Below are 24,298 nucleotides of genomic sequence, written 5' to 3' on the forward strand. Positions count from 1 at the left end.
CTTGCTCAAGCCAGGCCTTAAGTGTCAACTGCATTGCTCCCACTACAATGCAAAACAGTGCTTAAATAATCACAATTCAAGTCTCACCCAAAAAGAGAGGACGCTTTAACAGAATATAATAAAAGAAATAAAAAATAAAAAGGCAAAGGTCTCCTTAAGAGACAGAACCCAAGCTATTTTCTGTGTAAGAGAAGGCAATAATATAGTGAGGAGGGATGGTGTAATTAGAGTTTGTAAAAAGGGAAGAAAGGTTTGTATAGGAAGAGGAGCTTTCATTACATTTATATCTTACAGGGTAAACTGTTTCAAGGATGCCGACCTCCACTTGAATGTCAGGACTTGGACAAGGAAGACAGACGTGGAGGTCGTTAGAGCTTTAGTTGCTTTAGATTGAGTAGAGAACACATTTTACTGATGTTATACAAACCATAGCAACAGATGTGCAGGTCTGAAGAGACCTGGGTTGTCAAAGTTGAATCAACGATGTGTGATTCTTTGACATCTACTAATGTAAGGGCAAATCACTCAACTCACACTTCGAGCACTCCCACACCTAATGCAGGGCCAAACGTACTTTGTCAAAGGGCTAATTCCTTACACTGTGAAGGATCCAGTCCCTGTCTTCTCATAGAAGGCCAATCTGCATTTCAAATACTGCCCTATCCTAGACTCTGCACTGACAGGCCCCACTTCTCAATCTCCCACAGATACATATTTACATAACGTCACACTTTTCCTTGGACAAAGAATCCTCATATTACCCTTAGGTAGATTGGGATGGTTTTACAAACAGTTTCTTCTAATTAACAACATCAAGTTCTCTTTCAAATATTCTAATGTATGATTAAAGAATAGCACTCACTCATACTCCTCCATGACATCTTCGGTCTCAGCCATGGCGTGCTCTGTACCTGAAAAAACAATAAAGAACAGAGTCAGATCTTGCATTTTGGCCTTTGGTCAGAAAACATATTACAGAGGGTCATCATTCCATGGTGTTTTTACTGCCAGAGGACACATCTATTCTTGTTCACATTAATCACATCTTTGAACCTAAATGTTTTATGCAAGACAATACCTATCTGTATATATTTTTTTCACTAAAAAAACACCAAGGTTACAAGGAAGTTACAGTTAGATTCACAATTTATACACACCAAATCATATAAATTCTGCAGTTATAGTTATAATTAGCTCAAGAAACTATAAGTTGTGTCCTAAAGTAACTATAACTAATGCCCTAACAACAATCCAAAAGGGGGCTGGAGTTATGCATTTTAAAGTTTTAAGTATGAATAGACCATAAATCACAAAGCACCAGTGATAGCCACAGTCATGGTAGATCAGGACCTTGGTGCAGTTTCAGGATGACCACAAGTGCATACACCAACCAGATCCATACTGGCTAAATAATTCACCAAAGGACTGCACTTCTAAGGCACCCCAGCATCTTGGGGGAGGTGCTGAAACACTCACAGATTGTCAGACAGAGGCCAACAGTTGGACCAGTCCAGGTTCAGTTAGGTACTTCCAGGAAAAGGCCTCTTGTAGCTTGATATATAACGTGAACAGGAGTTTAACTTTATGACCTTTGGAATTCACTTCTTTGTCATGGGTACAAGAAGGAGCAGGTCTAGTCCTTCTGAGCTCCTCTGAGGTCACAGACAGGAGGTCCATTCCTCGTCTGATCTTCTGCAGGCCCAAGAAGTGTTCTGAGGTGTTTGCATGGAGGTGCAACATTTATTCCTGGAACTAGCTAGTGGGTGAGAATGACTCCTGGGCATGCCCTAACCAATGGGGTAAAAGATCCCTGGGCCAAAACTACTCACTTTTTGCATTTTCAAGATGATGAATGTCTTCAGCCACACTAAACATGGGCTCTGCGGGCGAGGTGTGTGTGTGTGAGGAGTGTACTCTGGTACTCCTAGTGCCCTCCCACATCTAACACTAATATCCAGTTTGAGGCATCCACTGCACCCACAACACACCAAGAGACAGAAGTCCGATATGACAAAAGCCGAGTCCTTTAGGAACCAGACAGTGGATCTACAAGAAGTGTCTTGGTATCCTGTTCTCTCACCTTTCCAATGTGCCTCAAGTATTATATGCAAGCCCAACAGACCTGACAAGCAGGTTTCAAGACTACAGTGTCAAAAAGGATGCCCACAGCCCTCACCCAGCACACTCAGAATAGTCATCTCTTCCCAGTCAGGTAGGCCTATTATTTGCTTCTGGGAGTCATTTCACATCTATTCACACATATCCAAGGCTAATTAATGGCTAGGAGAAGCTAGTGATTCAATGCATATTAACCTCCAGGAACTTCAAGCAGGGAAAGGTGACTCGCTAAAAGTTACTTTTCCCTAATATTTATTAAAACTCCAACTCCACCACTGATTAGGCACTTTTATAACTATTTAAAATAGTTGCTAAATTATTTCCTAGCTGGTCCATTCCTGAGATACACTATTAGTATTTTAATCTGTCCTTTGGTTTTCTACCGAGGATAGGTAGGGATGCCACAGTGAAAAATAGATTTTTGGATGTTAATCACTGTAAGGACATGATACCATTTCTACATGTCCTACTTTTAAATACCATCCAGCCTGCCTTGTTTGCTACAAGGCTAACAATGGGGTTGTTATTACTATATAAAAGGGAGGTTTTGAATTGTAAAAAGAGTTTTTTTTACCAGTAGATTTTCAGTTCTTACACTGCTACCATTCAACTAAAATGGTTGCCCCGAAGCCATGTCCGCACTGCCAATGTAGTGGATGGCACAAGTAGTACTGCTGTTCACTAGTGACATCTAACTTCCAGGCCCTGGGTAAATTTTGTACGACGTACTTGGTAGAAGTGGGCAAGCAGGCATAAGCCACATTACAGCTTAGCTTGTTATGGGCTCAAAGTTTCAATAGGATCTCAAGATGAACCAGAGTCAGGCTTCAGGCTCAAGCTTGGCTCAAGCTTTCAGTGGTTTACCCACCTCTAAAACTAGGGACACAGAGGTAAGTTAAATATACAAATTTGGAGTGTGCCAATTCAACCATGTGAAAAGGAAGCACAGGCACTTTATTACTCATTAGAAGGGTTAAAGTGCACAGTTGTAAAGCCAGCAAAAACAAAAGATCCACCAAAAGGTAAAAATCAGAGGTGACCATGGAGAAAAGCAGATTTCCAACATATTGAATGTAAATAACTACTCTCATTTGTATTAAGGCCCTCCAAAACATTTTAATGGAAAGATTAAGTAGGACGGATGCACCATGAGGAGCTAAGAATTATGGAAGGGTGTTTAAAGCTGATGGTCAGGACCACTATGGCATTTCAATTATTATTTTACACAGAGATATATTCACCGGAAAAACTAAGGTCAAAGTGACGTTATAGGTAGGAATGGTAGAAATATTTGAGCTTACATTAAAAAAAAAATAATAAGAAATAAATTACTGAAACCAAAGGTTAAAGTGACATTATAACTGGGTGTTGACGCATTACAAAGCTAACCTTTAAAAATCAAAAGAAACACTGAAATTCACCAAATTTTACTTAGTTAACTATAATTTGCACTCTTGCCATGCACTGCTTATGACCTCATATATTTCAACATTCATGGCATGTTAAATGACGGTGTTGATGAAATCATTGATGACATCTCAATTATATGATTGATGACATCACTGATAGCACAATAGTCCTTCACACCACAGAGTCACAGAGCATACACTTGCGGGTCAATTGCATAGAAATAGCATAAGCTTTGGAGGCAATTGTAACTGTGCATGTTGAAAGTTATATGGTGCATGTTGGAAAATGAGTCATTGGTAAGGGCAGTTAAGTACCTACATTTAGCAATAGGCCACTAACCTCCACTTAGGTCCAGTTAGTTCTCAGTAAATTAAACCCAGCTCAACCCTTGGTAGCTTGGCAATGAGCGACAAGTCTTAACTTTGGAGACAGAGTGTAAAGCATTCAAATATCACAAAATAGTAATCAAATAAAACACAGTAAACAGTTCAAAAATCCAAAATCAATTTGTAAAAATAGATTATATTTTTATCTTTAAAATGACACAAAAAGGAATAAAATCAGATAAGGGGAACCGGAGATGTGATTTTTTAAAGAATTATTGTTTTCTAGTGCCTAGAAACAAAAAATGCCAATCTGGTCATCTGGTCGCACCTCGACCAGGGCAAAATCAAAGTTTAATGCTGACCGCGATAAAGCCCGGCTCGGCTACAGCCCGCTGGAGGCCTCAGTCAAATGTTTACCTTAGGACTTAGTTGTTTTTCTGAAGATTTTCTTCAGCGGGACGAACCTGCCAGTCCAATCCGACCTCCTGGAACTCTTCCTCGGATACGCGTCACGTGAGCCCTCAGTGGGGATTTTTACCTTCGGACTTAGTTGTTTTTTCGAGGTGAAAATCCTTCGACCGGGGCAAACCTGGATCTTGATCCGACGTCCTTGGAGCCCTCCTCAGATACGCTGGCTGGGAGGTCCCGGTCAACTTCCTACATTCGGACTTAGTCCCTGTTTTGGAGATTTTCTTCACCGGGACGAACCTGCAAGTCAGGCCGGGTCGCGGTTGAGGCAAGCCGGCTAGAGTTGCCGCAGCAGGTCGGTCCCTCTATGGAGCTTTTTTTCAAAAGTTCTCCAAACTTCTCCAAACTTCTGGATTTTCTTCCAGATGTTCCTTTAAGGTTCTTTTAGGGTCCACAGCTCAACCCAAGGTTCCAGAAGCTCTGAGATGATCCTTGGGGGTGTGGACTACAACTCCCAGAATGTACCTGGCGCAAACTCCTTTTTGGCCACTGGACAGTGGTCAGCTGGTAGGTTTCTTCAGGAGTTGGTGCAGGGGACTCTGGTTAGCAATTTTTCACCTGTAGCAAACAAGGAGTCCCTCCTTGAACCAGTTGAAGCCAGGCAAAGTCCTTCTTGTGATGAAGGCCAAGTGTGCAGCTGGTGCAGTCCTTCAGGGTGCAGGGTCAAGGTTCAGGCCAGGGGTCCAGAAGGGCAGTCCTTCTTCTTCTGTAGTTCTTCCCGGTAGGGATCTGGTAGGGAACTGAGGTATGGGTGCAGGTTTGCCAGTTTTATCCCTGCTCCTGGGTGAAAAACAGGGGGGTCCTGGTTCTCCAATCAGGTGCAGGGTCCTTCCCCCTGTGATGACCACTTCCTGGGAAGTGGCAGCAAAAATCAATCTCAGGGAGCAACATTCCTCAAAAATCCATCATGGCTGAAAGTGATTTTTGGAGGTTACATCAGGCTGAGCCCACCCACTGGTGTGGCTAAAAATCCTAAACACACCCCTCTCCTGCCCTCTCCTAATCTAATCAAGGGGGCACCTAATTGTCTGGGTTTGCAGTATGTGGGGGTGTTGCTGGGTTGCTCCAAATGTCCTTCTCTTCCTTTGAAGACCAGTTTGGCAGCCTTCCCCCTTCCTGCCTCACCATCTGCTGAGGTGAGATCTCCTCCCACAGGCACATCTCTTTGTGTGAAGCCAGGCCACTTCACACCTCATCAAGGCAGCCTGGCCAGGCTATCAGAGGCTGGCCAATCAGAGCACAGCAGCAAAAACACTGCAGGGCTGAAGTTGGCAACTTTTCAGGTAAAGTTTAAAACTCTTTACCTGAACAAGTTATATCAAATCCAACAACTGGAAGTTGTGGGATTTATTATAACAATTAATTTGATACCAAACTCTTTGTGTTTGTTACTTAAGGGGACTTTTAAAACTAAAATAAAGTCTACCATTCCAGCCTATGGAGGCCATTCACTACAATGAGGGAAAAACGAATTTGACTGTTTTACCTCAACAAGTCGAATTTGCATATAACTTTAATTTAAAAGCAGCCAGCAAGGCAGGCCTGCCTTTAAAATGACACTGGGCACCTCAGCGGTGCACTACCTTTGCTGGGGTCCATAAACCTCCATACCCTACCATGTACAAGGGACTTATAGGTAGGTTGACTTAGCCAATAATAATTAGCCTAATTTGCATACTGATTTTACACAGAGCACAGGCCCTGGGACTGGTTAGCAGTACCCAGGGCACCATCAGAGTCAGGAAACCACCAACAAAAAGTGGAAAATGCGGGCAAAAGGTTAGGGGGCCTCTGCAATCAGCCCTCTTCTCTCACAGTGCATTGTTTACAAATCAGTAAAGTTTGGAGTGAAAAGAGTTCTCCAAGCTAAACAATGTAAAGGCCATGCACACCTGATGTGGGTTGTAGAGTTATGTTTGAAAGTAGTTTGTGGCTTAAAACCAAAGTCTGTTCCAAACCATCTCTGAAATGGTTAAAGTTGTTGTTTGCACTGGAATATCCACCAGTGGCTATCTTGCCAATTGACTATTTTAAATAGTTGCAATAAAGTGATATACACAAAATGAAATTTCAAATATGTGGCAATTTATTTCCAGAACTTTGCTAATGATGTTGATGCACTGCAGATTGTAGAATAATATGAAATGTAAAGGTGTCCTGCTTAGACATGGTTTATCGCACACTAGTGTGGTAAGCATGCCTCTATGGTTGTATGCCATTGTGCCTAGCTCAGCAACGTGTGTATTGTATTCTAATAGACTACAGAAGGTTGTCCATAGGCCTTACAGAAGATGCCTTTCCAGTGGCAAATTCATATCTTTCAAATTTGTGACATCTTTAATAAGGTAATCCCATTAAAGTGAATTAAAAACAGTCCACAGGTGTAGTGCGTTAAATTACCTAAAATCCACAAACTTGATGGAATATGAACTAAAAGTTCTTCATTGACATAAGCTTTTCAGAGCTGTGCAAAGTACCAGATTCTCCATATAGTCAGAATCTGTCAGTTGGTGAGGTGAAGGAGAAGAATGAATTCTAGCCACTGTGCGGAGCATCAGGTACTAAAAATAAATGGACCACAATCTACCACTTCTCACTCCCACCTCCCAATTGCAGCATCATCTCTTCAGCTGACTGAAAGCACCACTGCTTATTACATCTAAGCAGGGCTTTAAGTGGGATGAAAAGGGTGGGGTAACTCTAAAAGTGGCATGGCCAAAGAAACTTAACTATGAATTATTTCCAAGAGATGTGGCCTACGTAATTAATGGTGTGACTCAACACATGTAAGCTAAATTCTTGTACTTCACATAGCAGATTGGCTTGTATTTAAGTGCATCTCTCGGAGCTTTCTGTCACAGCATCAAGACATATTACACAATATTGTACATGCACCCAAACAAGTGAATCAGCGTAATTTAAGGCTCCTCCTTCTATGTATCATTTACACATGATGTATATATTCAAATGTGTGTCTGACATTTTTGTGCTCTGTTTTTACTTCCAAACAATTTTATTGTTTTTTTTATAAAACAATACACCAAAAATATTGGTGTGGTGTGGTGGGGTTAGATGAATGGGACAGAGTGCACATAAGCATGACACATGAGTAGGCATGACATTAGATAATAAAATTGTAGTACATAGTGTCTGAGATATACATATATGGTAAGATCCATTTTAACATGAATTGTAGTAGGTCATAATTTTTGCAGCTGAGAAGATCATATGAAGCTGTACCAAACTGAATGATAATTTAATTGTATGAAGGTTTTTACTCTTAATAACATCCGTTAAATTGCTAAGGATTAATAATGCCACAAATGTGCTTCCATTTTTAATTCTCGAGTTAACTCAGCCTGATGACTCTGGGCCTTAGCTGAGTACTTAAATTTTAAGTGAGCCGGAGTGCCGTTTTTCCTTCCTCTTTATGTGTGTTATTGGGCTCCTTGTTAGCTAGGGAAAGGTGTATTGTTACTTATTAGACTGAGAGTGAGGCTTGGGACGAGAAAGCTGGCAGCAGATGTGAAGTGATGATGGTCAAAGGAGCCTCCTGTACCCGGTGTGTTAGAAAGATCCAACTTTAGCAGATGTGTACCTAATTGTGTGAGAGTGCGAATTTGGCCAGTCGACTTATTCTTGGCAAATGCTGCCACAGGATTGGTATCAGACAGTGGGAGCGACCATAGGATGCCCTTGAACCTTAAATTGTGCTTTTAGTTAGTGCTCTATTGTTAGCGCGGACCCTACCTTGGTTTAGATGAGAGCAGATCTTTATTTTCAGCTTTTCACTGAGTGGAAAGCTTTATGCTACACTTTTTCATTTCCTCTGAATTTCCACTGAGGTTCACAGAATGCTGATACCTTCTTCTCTTCCTCTTTAGAAATCCCCGACTATCTCTTAATCCTTTAACTTAGAAAGTGTGGGTTTCTTTATGGAACACGTTATTTGGATATTTTGCATTCTTTGGATATTGTTTGTTGCTATTCTATACTGTATAATAAGTAAACTTATATTACTTGAGCACCTGAATATTATGGCTGTATTAATATACGTTTTGAACCAGTGCCAAATGTGTTGACTGATACTTGACTAATAACTGGAGAAATAAACCTTTATGGTCAGAACACCATCCTCTTTGTTGTCATTGTTGAGCCTCACAGGTCGACTTTAAACAAAATGTATTTCTGATGTTACCTGTCTCTAAACGCTTGAAGTTGACAACCAAAGGTCCATATGACAGTTTGATGATTTCACCAACAGCCTGAGATTCAAATACCCCAGCTCTGTCACAAGCCAAAACTATATGGCTTTGCAAGTGCTAGTTATGGTTATAAGATAAATAACAATGATATTGTTGTGAAAAATTAGAATTAAAATATTTTTAATACTGAAAACATGATACTGTCAATGAAACAATAATGAGATCTTTGACAGTGTTTGTGCTGCTACGTGTCACAATCATTCCAGCCCCCACCCTCACTCCACTATCCTCTGTAACCTTCCAGTGAGACATTTACACCCTCTTACTCCCCCTTCTTTCTGAAGTCCTCTAACTGCATCTTTCACACCCAATCTATTTCCTCTTTTGTTCTTCTTTTCACTTACACCCTCTGCATGTACTTCTTTGAATTTCAAGAAACAAAACCCAGCACCCAAACAAGGTAATAGCTCATCCCTGTTGAGTATTTAAATGCTGATACTGGCCTCTCTGTCTATGAGGTTCTTTACTGGCTCTTTGGCTCATATTCAACTGGGACCCTGGACTGTTGTCAAGTTTCTTTAAAAAACTGGGGGCTTTGTGGCGGTCAGGTGTTGCGATAAAACTCATGCAGAATTATTTCCTCATTGCCTTCCATCTAAGGAGACATACAGTCTGTTCATTCAGTGAGATGAGATTTTTCGGACTCCTTATAATCATCCTTGCTGAGCGTGCAAGTTCTGGTCTCGTGCTGCAGTAGTAATCTTTTGCTTGTCCCATTTAGGCTCCTTCATGTCTCACGTCTTCTATGCAGCATCTCCGCCGTGCAAGGGCATCTCCAGTGGTCCTCCTGAGTAGTTCTTCAGCTCTCACATCTGAAGCAAGGTCCAGTCTGCCACTCTAGGCTGTCTTCATTGACAGAAACTGTCTGGGCTGCTGGGCGTGGTATTAACTTACACACACCCAACTGTTCTTGCCATGGTTTTGGACAAGATCCCAGCAATCTGGTCCACAACCATGGCAAGACAGTTTCTCTCAACCACTGGTGTTGAGACCCTGGCTTCCAGTAAAGAAATCATGGCACATTGGCTGGATGTTTCTGTTCCATCTTTACACTAAAATTGCGGGCAGTAGTTGATTGTTCTAAGGTGGCCTAAACTCTTATTATAAATGTAGCAGCATTATAATCTATCAAATCAAACACAAGGGATGTTTTCAGAGAACACATTCAGAACACACGAATTTCAAGGTGCTCTCATATGTGGAAAAGGAGGTACAGTGAAATAAAATAGTTTCAAAGGATCACCGACTTTGGTGAAGCAGGAAAGTGGAAATTCACACCAGATTTGAAAGTGCATGAAACCTGGAGCACGTGTCGTACATTGAGTGCTGTAAATGTGACTGGCATCTGTATCTAGTTGTGGAAAGTCCATGGAGCAGACCGACTGAGACATCTTTGGGAAAGAGCCAGGATCTGTGCAGGAAGCAAGTTCAGCAGTGAAGCACTTATGTACAAAAACAAAAATCTTCGGTATGAGGGAGGAGTGTGTTCATGTATGTCTGCATGCATACATGTGTGAGTGAGTGAAAGTTGGTCCGCTATGAATTGGTACCCACTGATATTTTCTTGACTGCACCTTGCCTGGAGGATCTAATTTGAACATATTTCTTGTGCTTGTGCTTATATCAGACGCCACAGACTGGTTAGTGCTGCTGAAATAATGAAAGTTAACATTCTCATACTCAGTGATGCTCACCAGGCTTGTCTCCCTTTCTATCTTGTGTTGCTCTTCCTCCTTCGCTCCCTGAACCTCACCCTCCACAAATTCACACCTGTGTTGTTCTCCCTCTCTGTTCTCTTCCACCACCTCTTCCATCTATCCCTCTCTTCTCTGTCTCGTCCCCCTTCCTCTTCTCTGTGATGGTCGGTTTTGCATTCTCTTCTCCTACCTTTACCATCTTTGACTCCTCAATGTGTACCCTTCTCTACATGTCATCTCTCGCACAGACTGTTACATCCTCTTACTCCCCACCTGAAGTATAGTACAAAAATAAACAGTTGTCATGATTATGAACTGACCTTAGGCCAACAGCGTTTTGGCTATCAATTGTGCAGCATGTGCAGTGGTACCAGGACCAAAGGTTCTTTAGAGCCTTCTGCACCGCAATTATGGTTGTTTTAACAGTCCAAAAGGAATTCTGAGGTCCCATTTTCAATGATAGCATGCGGGCACAAAACACCCTTGCTATGCTGCCGGGTGACAGGCAGAATCAGTGGTTTTGCCTCAGTGTTCCTTGCACTGTCTGTATCTCCTAATTCTGCTTCTTGGCAGGCCTTTATTTACTGAAACTTCAGGAGCAAAACCTGGAAGGTACCTGTGTGTAGCCCCCTACACATATCTACTGCATATAACAACAGCAAGGGATGCATGAGGGGGAGGAGCACCTAAAGTGCCCGGTATGTGTAAGGTCTGGCTCCTACTTCATTACTGTGCAATGTGGTAAGTTGTTTAGAGGTATCAGTTGCAGAGCAACTTCACCTCTTGTGATGTGAGGCAATATGTTTGGAAGATGCAGGTAATTACGGTGTACAAGGTAATGTGTATTTCAACTGCCTAATTAAGGGTCATTTCGCATTTCTATCCAGATTGTAGAGTTAAAATGCTTTTATTTATTTTTGTTGGCAGCTTTAGCACAAACTCGACTTGAAAGTATTGGGGCGCTTCACATGTTCAGTTTTGGTGAGATGACATGAGATGAGATTACGAAGGATGAGAAAGGAGGAGTGTGATGAAAAAGTGACAGAAAAAAGGTACTACACGATGTAAAATGTGCTGTAAAAAAGTGTCTTTTTTCAAATAATTCTTGGAGAGGTGAGCTCCCTCTGAAACCTGCTTTAAGTAGTAGCTCTTATTTACTGAGCTTGCTTAGTCCTGGCAATAGGGGGGCTGTTATGGCACAATTTGCCTGGGCTGCTTTGGGCTCCCGGAGCAACTTTGCCTCTAGTGCGCCTGGCATCTTTTAACGATGGCACATGCTAGAAAAATATTTCAAATTTGTTACCAAAATTACCATCAAACTAACTGCTATTGAGTCAGAGGGCTCCAGGTCTTGCCATTTTGCCAGTTTTTTGGAAAGGCGACCATGATAAGTAGGTTTCAGGTCCTAGCATACTGCTCCATGAAGAAGCCTCCTTCATCAGAGTGCTTTTTCCTGCGGACGCAGCTCTGAAACAAGTCCTGGGTTACAAAGCGGAAGTCAGCTCCCCCAGTGTTCGTATGACAGGCATAGGCAGTAAGTGCTGTTCATACAGCAGACAGAGAGGCATCTTCTTCATAGAAAGAAAAGTGAAGATTTCTCTGAGGCACTGAGGCAATTTTACCGGACGCCTGTACCCCATTGCATCCTTTTTAAACTGTTGTGTGTTCGAGAGGGTAGCCAGAAAAAATAACCACCCCCAATAACCCCTACCAACTTTGAAACGCATCCCAAATGACTGTGAGTGAGTAAGTGATTCAGGTGAGTGAGCCCGGCAGTCGTTCAGAAATCCTGAAACACGGTGACCAAATCGTGCATTTTACACCTACATTTTCTCTGTCCTCCCTTCTCTCATCCATCCTCCCTTCTCTTCATCCACCCATCATTCCCTTCCTCACCTACCATTCCTATCAATCCATCCATCTCTTCATCCTTCCTTGTGTCCACCCACCCCTCGATCCATTCATCCTTCTGTTCATCCAACTTTCCATCCATTCATCGGCACTTCTCTTCATCCGCACTTAGAACCATCCACCGCACTTCTTTCCACGAATAAATCTTCTAAATGTGTTGAAATTTGATTACCGATATTAAGCTTTCAGGGCATGTTGCACTTAGGATATCATTTGATACTTATTACAGTCACTGAACTTGAAATCCATTAATAATCAGAACTATAGACTGTGTCCTCTACTGATCATCTTTCAATACCAAAGAGGTCGCGGTAAGCGACTGCGCACACAAAGTGCATATATGGAAAGGCACTTGCTGAACTTAAACCCTTTCATGGTGCATAACTGGTGATGCTGCTAGTTTACAATAGTTCTACACGACACAGGGAATTTGGGACGTCTGCTTTGACACCTTAGCTGCAATGTTGATAGACACATATGTCATGAAAAGGCATGCCCAGTATTCCTCCATGACGCATATACACATAACCTACATATGCGTCATGGAGGAATACTGGCCGCCAATTTTGCCCGAGGTCTGAGCAAACATCGACAAAGGAGTGCACAGACCCGCGGCAGCCAAGAGGTTAATGCAAGGGTCCTGCCTTCAAGACATGTATGAAGCTAAAGGGCCCTGTCAGTATAGCAGGGATGCCAGGGTCTGTCATAATACCAGGAGAGGGGGTCCTGCTCGCTGCCTCCCCTCTCCATTTCACTGCAGCCCATTCATTGGTCATGGGCTCACGGTCTCCACCTCTCCATATCTCCCGTTTCACCACAGGCTCTTTGTCTCCCGGCTCGTAGCACAAAACATTTAGGGCCAGATGTACCAAAGGATTTTACCCATTCTGTGTCTATGGGAAAAAGCTTTCGTACATATGGCCCTTGGTCTTTCCTTTCCCTGCGAAAAAATGGTATGAAAAGGTGTCGGGGGCTGAAAGACAGAATCTGGCTCCCTTCGCGTTGCCCTTTAAATCCACTGCATAACTCTCCTTAAAAGGCGCGCGGCCCCAGCAGGGTCCGCGTGACACTGATAAGCCGGGTCTCTGCAGGGTAATCAGTGCAGCGCCTCCTTATCTACCCAAGAATGAGTGACCTGGGATGGAAGGCATGTGGCCAGGGAGCCGCGGCGTCGCATGGGCTAGGCAGTGCCTATTACCGGGGGACAGCAGGTGCGTACTGATGTAGCACCAAAAATGTCACTCTCCTGCTCTGGTTACACACGGAGCAAGCTGTACCCCAACGTCCATCTGCACCATTAGCATGCAGCAAACAATGTAAGAGATGCCAACAACCCTAATCTTTAATAAACTACAACCACGCGTCATTTACAGTTCTTCGGTGCTGAAAACCGAGTAGAAGGCCCAACATAAAAAGATTAGTAGCATTATTTTATATAAACTATGCATATCGTGTGAGCCCAGCAACGGGAGTAAAGGCACGCTGTGAACTTTTCCCATAAGAGCGCAATGGTGATTTGAAAAGTAAGTAATTTGGCAACATGGCTAGAACCTAAGCAGCAAAGACAAGTGATGCTCGCATGCACCTAATCTGTTTACATTAGAACCAGAGACCCTGGGTTCAAATCCCAGCCTTAGCAGCAAAAAACATGGCCTGCTCTTTTGATCTGTCCAAAATATTTCATAAAGATAGAATTATGTAAAATGCAACGTTTGTCTTATTTATTTAAGTACATAATTATGTTTTGCTTTCCAACACTCTCTATAATCCAAAATTCTCTGTTAGGTTTGTGTTATATAACACCAGTGCATACTTATGGCTAACAATCTAAAGGTATAGATTTCGTCAAGCACCCTTTGCCAGTGCAGTGCCAGTTTCTCTCAGTTCTGTGTTATTGGTGCTCCTCATGGTCCAGAGCCATAGCAGGCTAATGACCCAACCAGAGCCCTCCACAGCACATGCCAGGACGGCATCCAAAGCCTGTGGCCCTGATTCAGAATTTCACGGAGAACTCTGATCCGAGTGCAACAGGATTTTGTGTAGCGATTAAAGTCAATGTTTTGTTGTAAAAACAGCCCCACTGCAAGTTTAGTTTGACAGAGTTCAAGTGAAACCTTCTGATATTTAACTGGGTAATGCCCGGAAAACGGCAAAACGTTTAATTCAGTGTATTCAATGCTAATTCTGCATGTTATGCCTTATTTCCAGGTTCAACCCAAGAAATTGAAGGTATTATCTGCACCTTGTAAACGCCTCACCCCAGGGTAATGAGCATTACTCATAGGCAGTACTTGAAATAGGCAGGTACTGAAAGGGAGAAAGCCAGTACTTCTCTGAAACAAACAGGTACTCTGGGTTTGTAAGTACAGCCACTTCTATATTTCCAAGTAAAGCTCTGCACATACAGCAATGTTTGCAATAGAGAAAAAGAGGTACACCTGATCAATGTTTCACAATTTCAAAATCTTCCCAGGAAAAATTTACACTTTTTCATGGTGCCTCAAAAGCTCTTGGTGGTACAGTACCACAGGGATCAAACAATTGAGGTAGGTGCTGCTTGAGTTGCATACAATTTCTACATGAAATAAAACTGCTCTCAATTACAGGACTTATTGCTAATCTGTATATACATTCCCTTTATTGTAAATAAACCAATACCCAATGCAAGTCAAGAAGTAATGGAGTTCTGCAGAGAAAGACCTATACTAGTCCAGAAAAGGCGAAGGTGCTGATGTACTGTTCCCAATCACAAACAAGCTATGTGCACTTTACACACCAACTGGAGTCCGACTGGAATTGCACTGTGCAGTGAAACCTATGTACTGGTAAATTTACTGCAAATTGTACATTCACAGGGGGTTGCCAAACGACCTGTCTAACGAGTAATAATGAGGTAAGCTCAGTTTGTGATTGACTGACTGTTAATGCAGGGGTGAAGGAGTGCCAGGGACTGTAGCCGTTCATTCCTGTGTATGCATTCCCAAACAGGAAAACATTTATTTTAAAAGCAGCACATGTCCATTCAAGACTTTGCTGCTTGGTATTTTTTAAATGTTCCAATTTGGGATGACATGGGGGCAGGGAGGCGCAGGCTAACTCCCAGGAGGCGCCTCCGCGATTATCAAAAGAGAAGATGTTCCAGAGAGGCTCTTATGAATCAGATGTCACCCCTCTTTGGTGTTTCAGTATGTTATAAGTCACCGGCAGGTGAGGATCCCCTTACACCCACCTTCTTTTTGCGATTTAGAGAGTGTCGCAAAATCCCTTTTATGAGTGGGAAAGCTTTTTCTCCCTTTTAAGAGGCCTTTTGTAAATCATAAACATGAATTTGGTGGACACGAATCCTGTGATTTTGCGAATCGCAGACGAGGCGACCACAAGATACTTTTGTACTCCAGGCCTGTGCAGGTCATGGATCAACCCTGCTGTAGAGGGCATGTAGAGGTCCTTGAAACGTGTATCAGTCTGAATGAGAAATAAAATCACTGGACGCACTGGAGTCTCTTGAGATGGTCTATAAAAATGCCTCACTGATCGCATGGGAATTTATCTATGTACAAAAAGCACTGGTAAAGAGATCCACCATCTATCTGCAAATCTTAGCTGTCCTGCAAATGCAGGCTGGCCCATTTAGAAAACATAAATGTATAATGTTACCGCCATCCCAGCGTTCCCTGATCCATGATGACACCGCCCTTACCTGAGGCTGGAGAGATGGTGAGCGAACCTCCGGAGAGCCTGGATGCTAACGCAAGCCTCCGCTGTGCGTAAAGAGGGTCTTAACAGAGCTAGCTCCGCCCAGCTGAGGATTCAAGCCGCGGGATTGGAGGTAGAAGGGAAGAGAGTGCTGTGGGAGGGTCATGGGAGAGGCTGGATCAGGACGAGGCTAGAAGGCACCTAGCGACTGATGATCAAGAAGTAGGCTGCTTCTGTGTCTGGACCGGTGCCAGCTAAATACCTATTAACAAAGCCCTTAGAAGTGCACATTGCTTGTCCCCTCCCGGTAGCTATTTTAAACTCTGAGACAACCCAGGCCGTTGCCACTGTAAAGTGGTTGGTGCGACAGAGATAAGAGGAATTCAGATTGCATACAGCTCTGACTCCTAAACTTACCAGAACCTTCTAGTAGAGGGACCGGTATCAGGTGCTTATCTACAAATCGTAGCGACCCTGGGGGTGCGGTTGCCACCCCTTTTATCCCACCCTCTGAATTTCGCATCCCCTTTGCTCCAGTTGTGTGTCCGTAACGTAGCGTTTGCAAATTTGAAAGGCAGGAATTTTCAGGTGCAGTGTATGTCCGAAAATGCATCTTAAAAACCCTCAATTAGGCTGATTTAATTTTTATGTTTTTATCGTAAATGCCCGCTCGGACTTTTATATGCGTTCATTGCATAGGTTTTAAAAATCCCTCTTGACTGTGCTGCTAGTATCACACAGCTTTTGCTGGATCTTACTTAGTCAGAAGTGGAGCACCGAGCAGATGTTAATTGCTTTACGAGCTGGGAGTCCCCATTGCTCAATATTAATTGCCACTATGTTTCTAGTCAGGTTTTGTGCTCATAATCCATTGTAGTCTGGTAATTTTAGTCATATTGGGTCAATGGTTCTCCTACCACTCACAATAAGCATCACTTTCCAAAGATAAACTCTGGAAACAGTGTTGCAGTAGAGTGCATGCTAGTGACGTATCACATATGAAGGTCTCAGTAGAATACGGTACTAGGAAGAACATGTACGTTTATATTTCAAGGTTGAATAAAGTTACTAGTTGGCAGAGTTATGAGCCACCCGACTGTTGCCGGTGTCTGGTGACCCAGATATTGTTTTGCACCCACCTTCTGGCCAGATGTTATAAGTAAACGAGTTGAAGACCTCAGGGGACTTTATGTCCGTACTAATACCAAGGTGTCCTGCATCTAACCATTGCTCAACCATCACCTGTTAGAAAGGCTGCTGCATAGACTGCATCACATTTTGCGATGAGGGCGGTCTGTTCCCATGTGCCTACCACTCATTGAGCACGGCCCACTTCACCTGAGCCCCAGTGGAGCTCCGCCATCTCTACTCATTTGGCACTTTTGCATCGCCGACTACACTGCTGCTCCTACCTTGCCACCTCCATTGCAGCGTCAGTGGTCGGAGAGCCTAGCTCCGCCTTCAACCACCTCTGCCTGTCCCTGGGAGCTCCAGCATCAGCACCCCATATCTGCTGCTCTCCCAGAAGGGGACCACCTGCCGCTTGTGAACCGTCAGAGAAAAAATAATCAAAGATTCCAGCAGAAAGGTGCAAGACAAGGCACTTGGGACATTCTCATCACATAATCCCCACAAGCATTGCAACACAAACTCAATAAACCTGGGTACCGCATATAGACTGACCCACAAGGAGGCTTTGCCAGCGGCTTTAGTATCTCATTCAGCCCCCCATGACAACACAGCATACCCCACGGCCACACCACACTCGCTCAGACACTGACTTTCTGCGCCAACACCATGTTTGGTGAAGCAAATGCAACACTACAACAAGCACAGCATCAGGGTGGAACCCCACACAAACACACCCTCATCGGCATCATGCAACCATTCAGCGAACACCACAAACATTTGCGAGCTATGCTGAAATGCCTACGGGAACATAGCATTAGGCTGCATATAGAAAACAGCTTGTTCTTACAAAATTCACCTGAGTTCTGTGGTTATAGATTTAACCAAGATGGCATGCAAGTGGAGCTCAGGATGGCTACATACTGTGACCGATTTATGCCTAATCTTGAAACAATTGCTGAACCATTGAAGGCTCTTAATAAAGCTGATGCCGCTGGAAGTGGGAACAACTTGAAGAATATGCCTTTCAGAACATTAAAGCTGCAGCAACTGTGGCATATTTCGACCCCACAAATCAGACAGAGTTATTTGTAGATGACAGCACTGTAGAGCTTAGTGTGGTACTCACCCAAGAAGTAGAATCCGGAAAATGGACACCGCTGGCATTCGCCATCCAGTCACTCACCCCAACAGAGATGAGGTATGCCAAAATAGAGATGTAGGCCTCAGCCATTAAATGGGCTTCTACCCAATGTCACCTGTACCTCTGCGGAAGATCAATTATATTCGTTACTGACCATCAACCACTCGTGCCACTATTCAGGGGCACCTCTCCTCATCTGCCACCTCGGATAGAATGCTGGGCCATTCAAATCCAACATTACAACTTTAGCATCATGTACTGGCAAGGGTCTAAGAACCCTGCAGACTTTCTCTCACACCACCCTACCCTGGAAGCTGGGAAAGGCGATAAAGTTGTCAAAGCATTAAGAGTACATTATTCTAATGACGTAAAGCGATGAGCCTGATCTAAATCCAGGAAGTCACAAAGGGTGATGCACTACTAGCCAAAGTAGCAGATGCCTCCCTCAAGGCTTGTAGTGAAACTTTCTACGTCATACCAACAGCTGACAAGGAGCAGACAGAGAAAACCTCACACAACTGTGGAAAGTCTGTGATGAACTCAGCACTAAACCTGATGGCCTTATACTGTGGGGTCACCAGCTGGTAATCCCAGTGAACCTACAACAATGAGAAATGTCATTAGCACATGGAGGGAACTAAGGTAAAGGGAAAGTAAAGTAATGCCTGCGAGCAAAGATACGTCTCCTGAACCTTAAGGCGATTGTTGATGATCTAGTTGGACGGTGCCCCAACTTACCAACACTCAAGAAGCCCCTGCGTCGATCATCACAGAAAAGCCATGCACCATCCCATGGTCCAAAGTAAGCATGGAGTTTGGGATCTTCCCCAATGGGAGGATAAGAATGGTTCAAGTAGACGGATATTTCAAATACCCCATAGTCGACGTACTTGACTCGACAGCATTTATCAATGTGGCCCGGCTCATGAAAAAATATTCGCTCTGTTTGGGCTGCCTGAGGAAATAAGAACAAATAATGGGCCCCCATTCCATGGGCCAGAATTTAAGGAGCTCCTTGAAATCCTTAGAACCAGACACCGCTGCATCACCCCAATGGCCACAAGTAAATGGAGACACAGAGCGCTTCATGTGTAGTTAAAATAAGGCCCTAAGAATTGCGGTCCTGGAACAGGGTGACCCAGAACTCAGTCTCCACAGATTCTTGAAGGAATATAGAGGAACACCACACTGTACCAAGCAACAGGCCCCCATGGGCAATGATGCTCAAGGGAAACTGGAGGGATGCCATCCCTATGCATCCTGAATGGACTCCACTGAGGTTTGAGCTATGGGAGGTGCAGACTGGATGGAAAAAGAACAATGCATGTGCAAGTGAAAAGAGACATGCAGTCTCATGGAATATTGAATTGAGGTGACAAGGTGATACTTAAAGACCGACAACCGGGATGGAAGTTCCAAATACCTTTGAACCAAGAGTCTGGAGAGTAGTCAAAGTTGACGGGATGATGCTGACGGCTTGCAAAGGGCATGTGACTGTCATGAGGAAAATCTCCTGGTTCCTCAAGATTATGAACAAGATGCAGCAATGGACAGCTTCTCCAAAGGGGAAAAGAACCATCAAGACCTATGTAACAAAGTGCGCTGGTGTAGAAAGGAAGTCTGCAAGCACGAGGACTTTTCCAGGTTTCTTCATTTATTGATGCTAAAAGCAGAAGCTTAGCAAGAGCAAAGCATCCCTGCCTCCGCACCTCACCTCAACTGTCTTAGTCTGTCCAACATTCTCTCCAGAATCCCCAGACTAAGATTTCATTAACCACCTAAGCAAAGATTCTGAATACCAAAGATATAACACATATACCTCCCATGACACACAAAAGAAAACATGTGTATGATAGTAATTAACTTCGAGAAACATAAACCTAAAAGAAAATTTTAGAGGTTCTTTCACATCAATTCGTAGTCCTTCAGATCTGAAGGGGACCTGACACTTCTGTTAGATCTTCTCAAAAGTGCATTTCTCGTTGAAACATCTGTTCCTTCATTTTGCACACCATCTTTACCCAGACCTATAGTGTTACCACAATATTTAACCACTATATTCAAGTTCCATATCCAGTTATCATCCATTTTTACAGCATTGGTGAAAAGTTTCAAGACCCTCATAGGAGATGATAATTTTTTCCCACCCCCTTTTACAAGGCTTTTTCTTTTAATCATGACCCAATCACCAACGACAATCACTGTCTTCTTCACGGTGTTCGCTCTATCAAAGTTCAGTTTACTCTTTAGCATCCTTCCCTGTTCTTTATGTCTCCAATTCTCATCCATCACCACTCTTCCTTCTCCAATTCAGTTCATAATTCACTCCTCACTGCAAAGGGGACACAGCAGACTTTAATGCAAAAAGGTACAGCCCCAGGAACTAATTTAATCTTGTGTGAATATCCTTTCATACACCAAATCTTGTCACTGAAAATGTTACTAAACTCTTTACGAAGAGATGTCAATAATTCTGAGGCCATCGCTACGTTTCCTACTTTATCAAAACATTGCCGCTCTTTTAAGATTATGGGGGAGAACTATTAGGGTCAAGTATCACCCCCAGATCCCTCTGATGCCACCAACTTATTATACTGTCACCCTTTTTTGAGACAGACATAAATCTTTCCAGAGGTAAAGCGTTGGTTATATTCAATCAAACCTACAAAGTAGCCATGCAGCTCAATAGGTTCTCCACCATATGCACACGGTCTGATATCAGGTTTCGATAAGTTGACCTTCCCTTTGAGTTGTTCCTGATAAAACAAATTAAAAATAATAGTGATTTTGGTGCCATAATCAAACAGTACCTTTGTTTTCTTTCCTTCAACAACAATGTAATCCAAAGGACCACTAAAATTTTTATCAGACACCTGTAAGACTACCTGACCACACTCAAAGTCACAAGTATCCTCATTTGCACCTGTGTCATTATCCATAGCATTCATGGTTTGCTTAGATCTCCTTAGATTGCACACAGAGGAGAAATGTCCCTTCTTTTTACAGAATAGACAAGAACTATTAATCGCTGGACAAGACTTATCATTTGCAAAATGGCCTTCCTTGCCACAGCTTCCTCCGTTGCCAGACGTCTTCCTGGGTGAAGACGCTTGTACCGTTGCCAGGAGACCACAGTATGCGTTGCTTGAATACTTCAGGAAGCGGAAGGACATAGTAGCTCGGCCTTCCCGTATGAAAGCGTTGCCTCTTGGGCGGTCCATATCCCATCCTCGTCGCCAGTGTAACAAGGGGTGCTGGTGTAGAAAGGAAGTCTGCAAGCACAAGGACTTTTCCAGGTTTCTTCATTTACTGATGCTAAAAACAGAAGCTTAGCAAGAGCAAAGTATCCCAGCCTCCACACCTCGCCTCTGCCGTCTTAGTCTGTCCAACATTCTCTCCAGAATCCCCAGACTAAGATTTCATTAACCACCTAAGCAAAGATTCTGAATACCACAGATATAACAACCTACCAAGACAAGAACTAGAGAAACAACTCAGGAATCAAGACTGTTATGTGAAAGCAAGTGGCGAACAAGAACTGGCCATTCAGATCACCCTTAATATAGCCTGAGACGTAATCCTCCGTCAAGCCAGCGGCTAAGAGACTATGAACTTCATTACGAGGCTGGTAGTCTTTAGTCCGCCAGCCCTTTGGTGGCAGTCAGGACTGCCTCTGCTGTTGCAATCAGACTGCCACATAAAGACCCTGGCGATCAGACCACCATGGTTTCGCCAGCACCGCTGGGATCCATGATTCTAACGGGCCTGGCGGTGACAAAGATTGTAATCCGCCAGGCTAACACTGCATGCACCGCTGCCCTGCAGATTACCACTTCGTTCGCCATGAGCCTTTTCATGGTGGTTCCACCGCCATTAAAAGGCTGGTGGAGAACAGGTGCAGGTGGCCACATGCGGGCCTTGAACTGTCCAATCACCTGGCATTGGCAGTGGAGGGGACCCCTGCCCAGCACCATCGCAATGTTCACTGTCTGTTGTGCAGACAGTGAACATTGCATTGGTGGTGGTGTAGCCTGTGGCGGCAGCATTGCAGCGGGCTCGATTACGAGCCAGAGACAATGCTGCCGCCTGTTTCCCACTAGGCTTAGGGGGGGAAACCTCGGTTTCCATCCACCAGCCCAGAGGGAAACTCTTTATGGGTCTGGCAGAGAGGTAGCTAATTTGGCGGCAACCTCCTCATCGGAAGTTCGGCAGATGGTGCAAACCACCTGCCAAACTCTTAATGAGGGCCTATATGTGCAAGATCCAATTTGAGAGGTTAGTACCAGCTTGAGAAGGGATGTAATGAGCCATCTGGACTGTTGCCAGTGTCCTGGTGACCCGGGTATTGTAGTGCACCCACCCTATGGCCAGGTATGGCCAGAGGTTTTAAATGAAAGGTTCGTAGACCACTCAGGCCCTTATTGCAACTGTGGTGGTAAATGCTGCCTACCGCTGTTTTGATGGCCGCCAATATACCGTGCCCACGGCGGTATTCTGCTGCGGGTATTATGACCCACACAGAGAATTCCGCCACAATACAGACACCCACAAAAGTCCACAAGTACAAAGGTCAGTGATAAACTGGCGATGGCAAAACCCACACCATTACGCAAACAGGAATACGCCCACAGTATCATGACCCACGAATCACCCCAGCGGTCTTTCAACCGCGGTAAACCATTGGCGGTACACACCGCCGCGCTCAAAATACACACACATTTACAAAACACCACCAGATTGGACAATTCAAACTACACACACCTGACACACATACACACACCACACTCACACACCCAATCCAATATAAAACACACACCCACATTACCCAAAACGCTTTCAATGAAAAAAAAGATTGCCAACCCAGAGATACACAAGCCAGGAGCACCCACTCAATCTGAGCCACAGAACACCATCACCTATACACCATCCACGCACATCACAGCATACACCCTAACACATCACCCCACACATCCTCACACGTATCACTAACCCCACATCCATGGCACCCACAGACACACCAGGTTTTCAGAGGAGGAGCTGTCATGATGGAGGAAATCATCCGGGTAAAGCCAAAGCTATTCGGATCGCAGGTGCAGCAGACGTCCATTGCAAGGAAGATGGAGCTATGGCGGAGAATCGTGGAAAGAGTTAACACTGTGGGACAGCAACTAAAAACCAAGGATGACATCAGGAAGAGGTGGAATGACCTACGGGGAAGGTGCGTTCCGTGGTTGCAAGACACCAGGTAGCAGTACAGAGGACTGGCGGTGGACCCCCACCTCCTCCCCCACAACTAACAACATGGGAGGAGCAAGTCTTGGCAATTATGCATCCTGAGGACCTCACAGGAGTAGCAGGAGGACTGGACTCTGGTAAGTCAAATCTTTACTACTTTATCGTCCCCACCCTACCTGCATGCCATCACAAACTCCTACCCCTACTCTCACCCCATCACTCCACCACCTCACACATACCCCACCATCACAACCCACCCATCCCAATACCAAGCCCTGCATATAACACCAAAGCATGGACCCCCAACACAGACCTGCATGGACACCCATCACCACAGCATGCCCAGTAGAGAGACTCACCCAGCCCACAAAATTACCACTCACACAAGGCCAAGCTGACAGGGAAATCACAATCATACAGGGAAACACACACATGCACAAAATGGCACATGCAGATACAATAACACTGCATTTGCATCCCCACAGGACCCATACTCAACGTCACCGGAGAGGAGGTGCCAGCTACATCCAGTCCCCCTCCTGAAGAGGCCCAGATAACAACAGCAGCTCTGCACGCCTGGATCACGATGACCAACCTGGCCCATCTGGGACCTCTGGACAATCAGCTCCCCTGCCACAGTCCCAACCCACCACAGAGCCTCCCCCATCAGGAAACACCAACACAGCATCCACCCAGCGGGCTCATGCCACTGTCCCCAGGACACGTCAATCAGCAGTGTGTCCACCACTACAGGGACCCCAGGCAACCCCACAAACACAGGACGATCAGGGACCTGGGGTCAGTGGCAGTGGGCACACGGTTCAGGGGACAGAGGCACAGGACAACAGGGAATCTGGAAGGACTGCTGTGTGACAAGGGGAGGACAGGCCCAGGGAACCC

General features: G+C 44.3%; 1 protein-coding gene across 2 annotated transcripts in view; it reads right to left on the reverse strand.

Moving 5' to 3' along the window:
• The window catches only part of TNNT2 (troponin T2, cardiac type), an 85,772-nt gene extending 69,797 nt beyond the window's left edge, over nucleotides 1–15,975 (reverse strand). For both annotated transcript variants that reach the window (XM_069238900.1, XM_069238899.1), the window contains exons 1-2: nucleotides 15,896–15,975; nucleotides 863–911 (exon numbers count right to left, since the gene is read on the reverse strand). In XM_069238900.1, coding sequence (XP_069095001.1) covers nucleotides 863–897 — 35 coding nt within the window. In that variant the 5' untranslated portion in view covers nucleotides 898–911; nucleotides 15,896–15,975. The remainder of the gene's footprint in view (nucleotides 1–862; nucleotides 912–15,895) is intronic.
• Between the last annotated feature and the right edge of the window lie 8,323 nt (nucleotides 15,976–24,298).

Source organism: Pleurodeles waltl, chromosome 6, assembly GCF_031143425.1.
Source record: "Pleurodeles waltl isolate 20211129_DDA chromosome 6, aPleWal1.hap1.20221129, whole genome shotgun sequence".
Lineage (NCBI taxonomy): Eukaryota > Metazoa > Chordata > Amphibia > Caudata > Salamandridae > Pleurodeles > Pleurodeles waltl.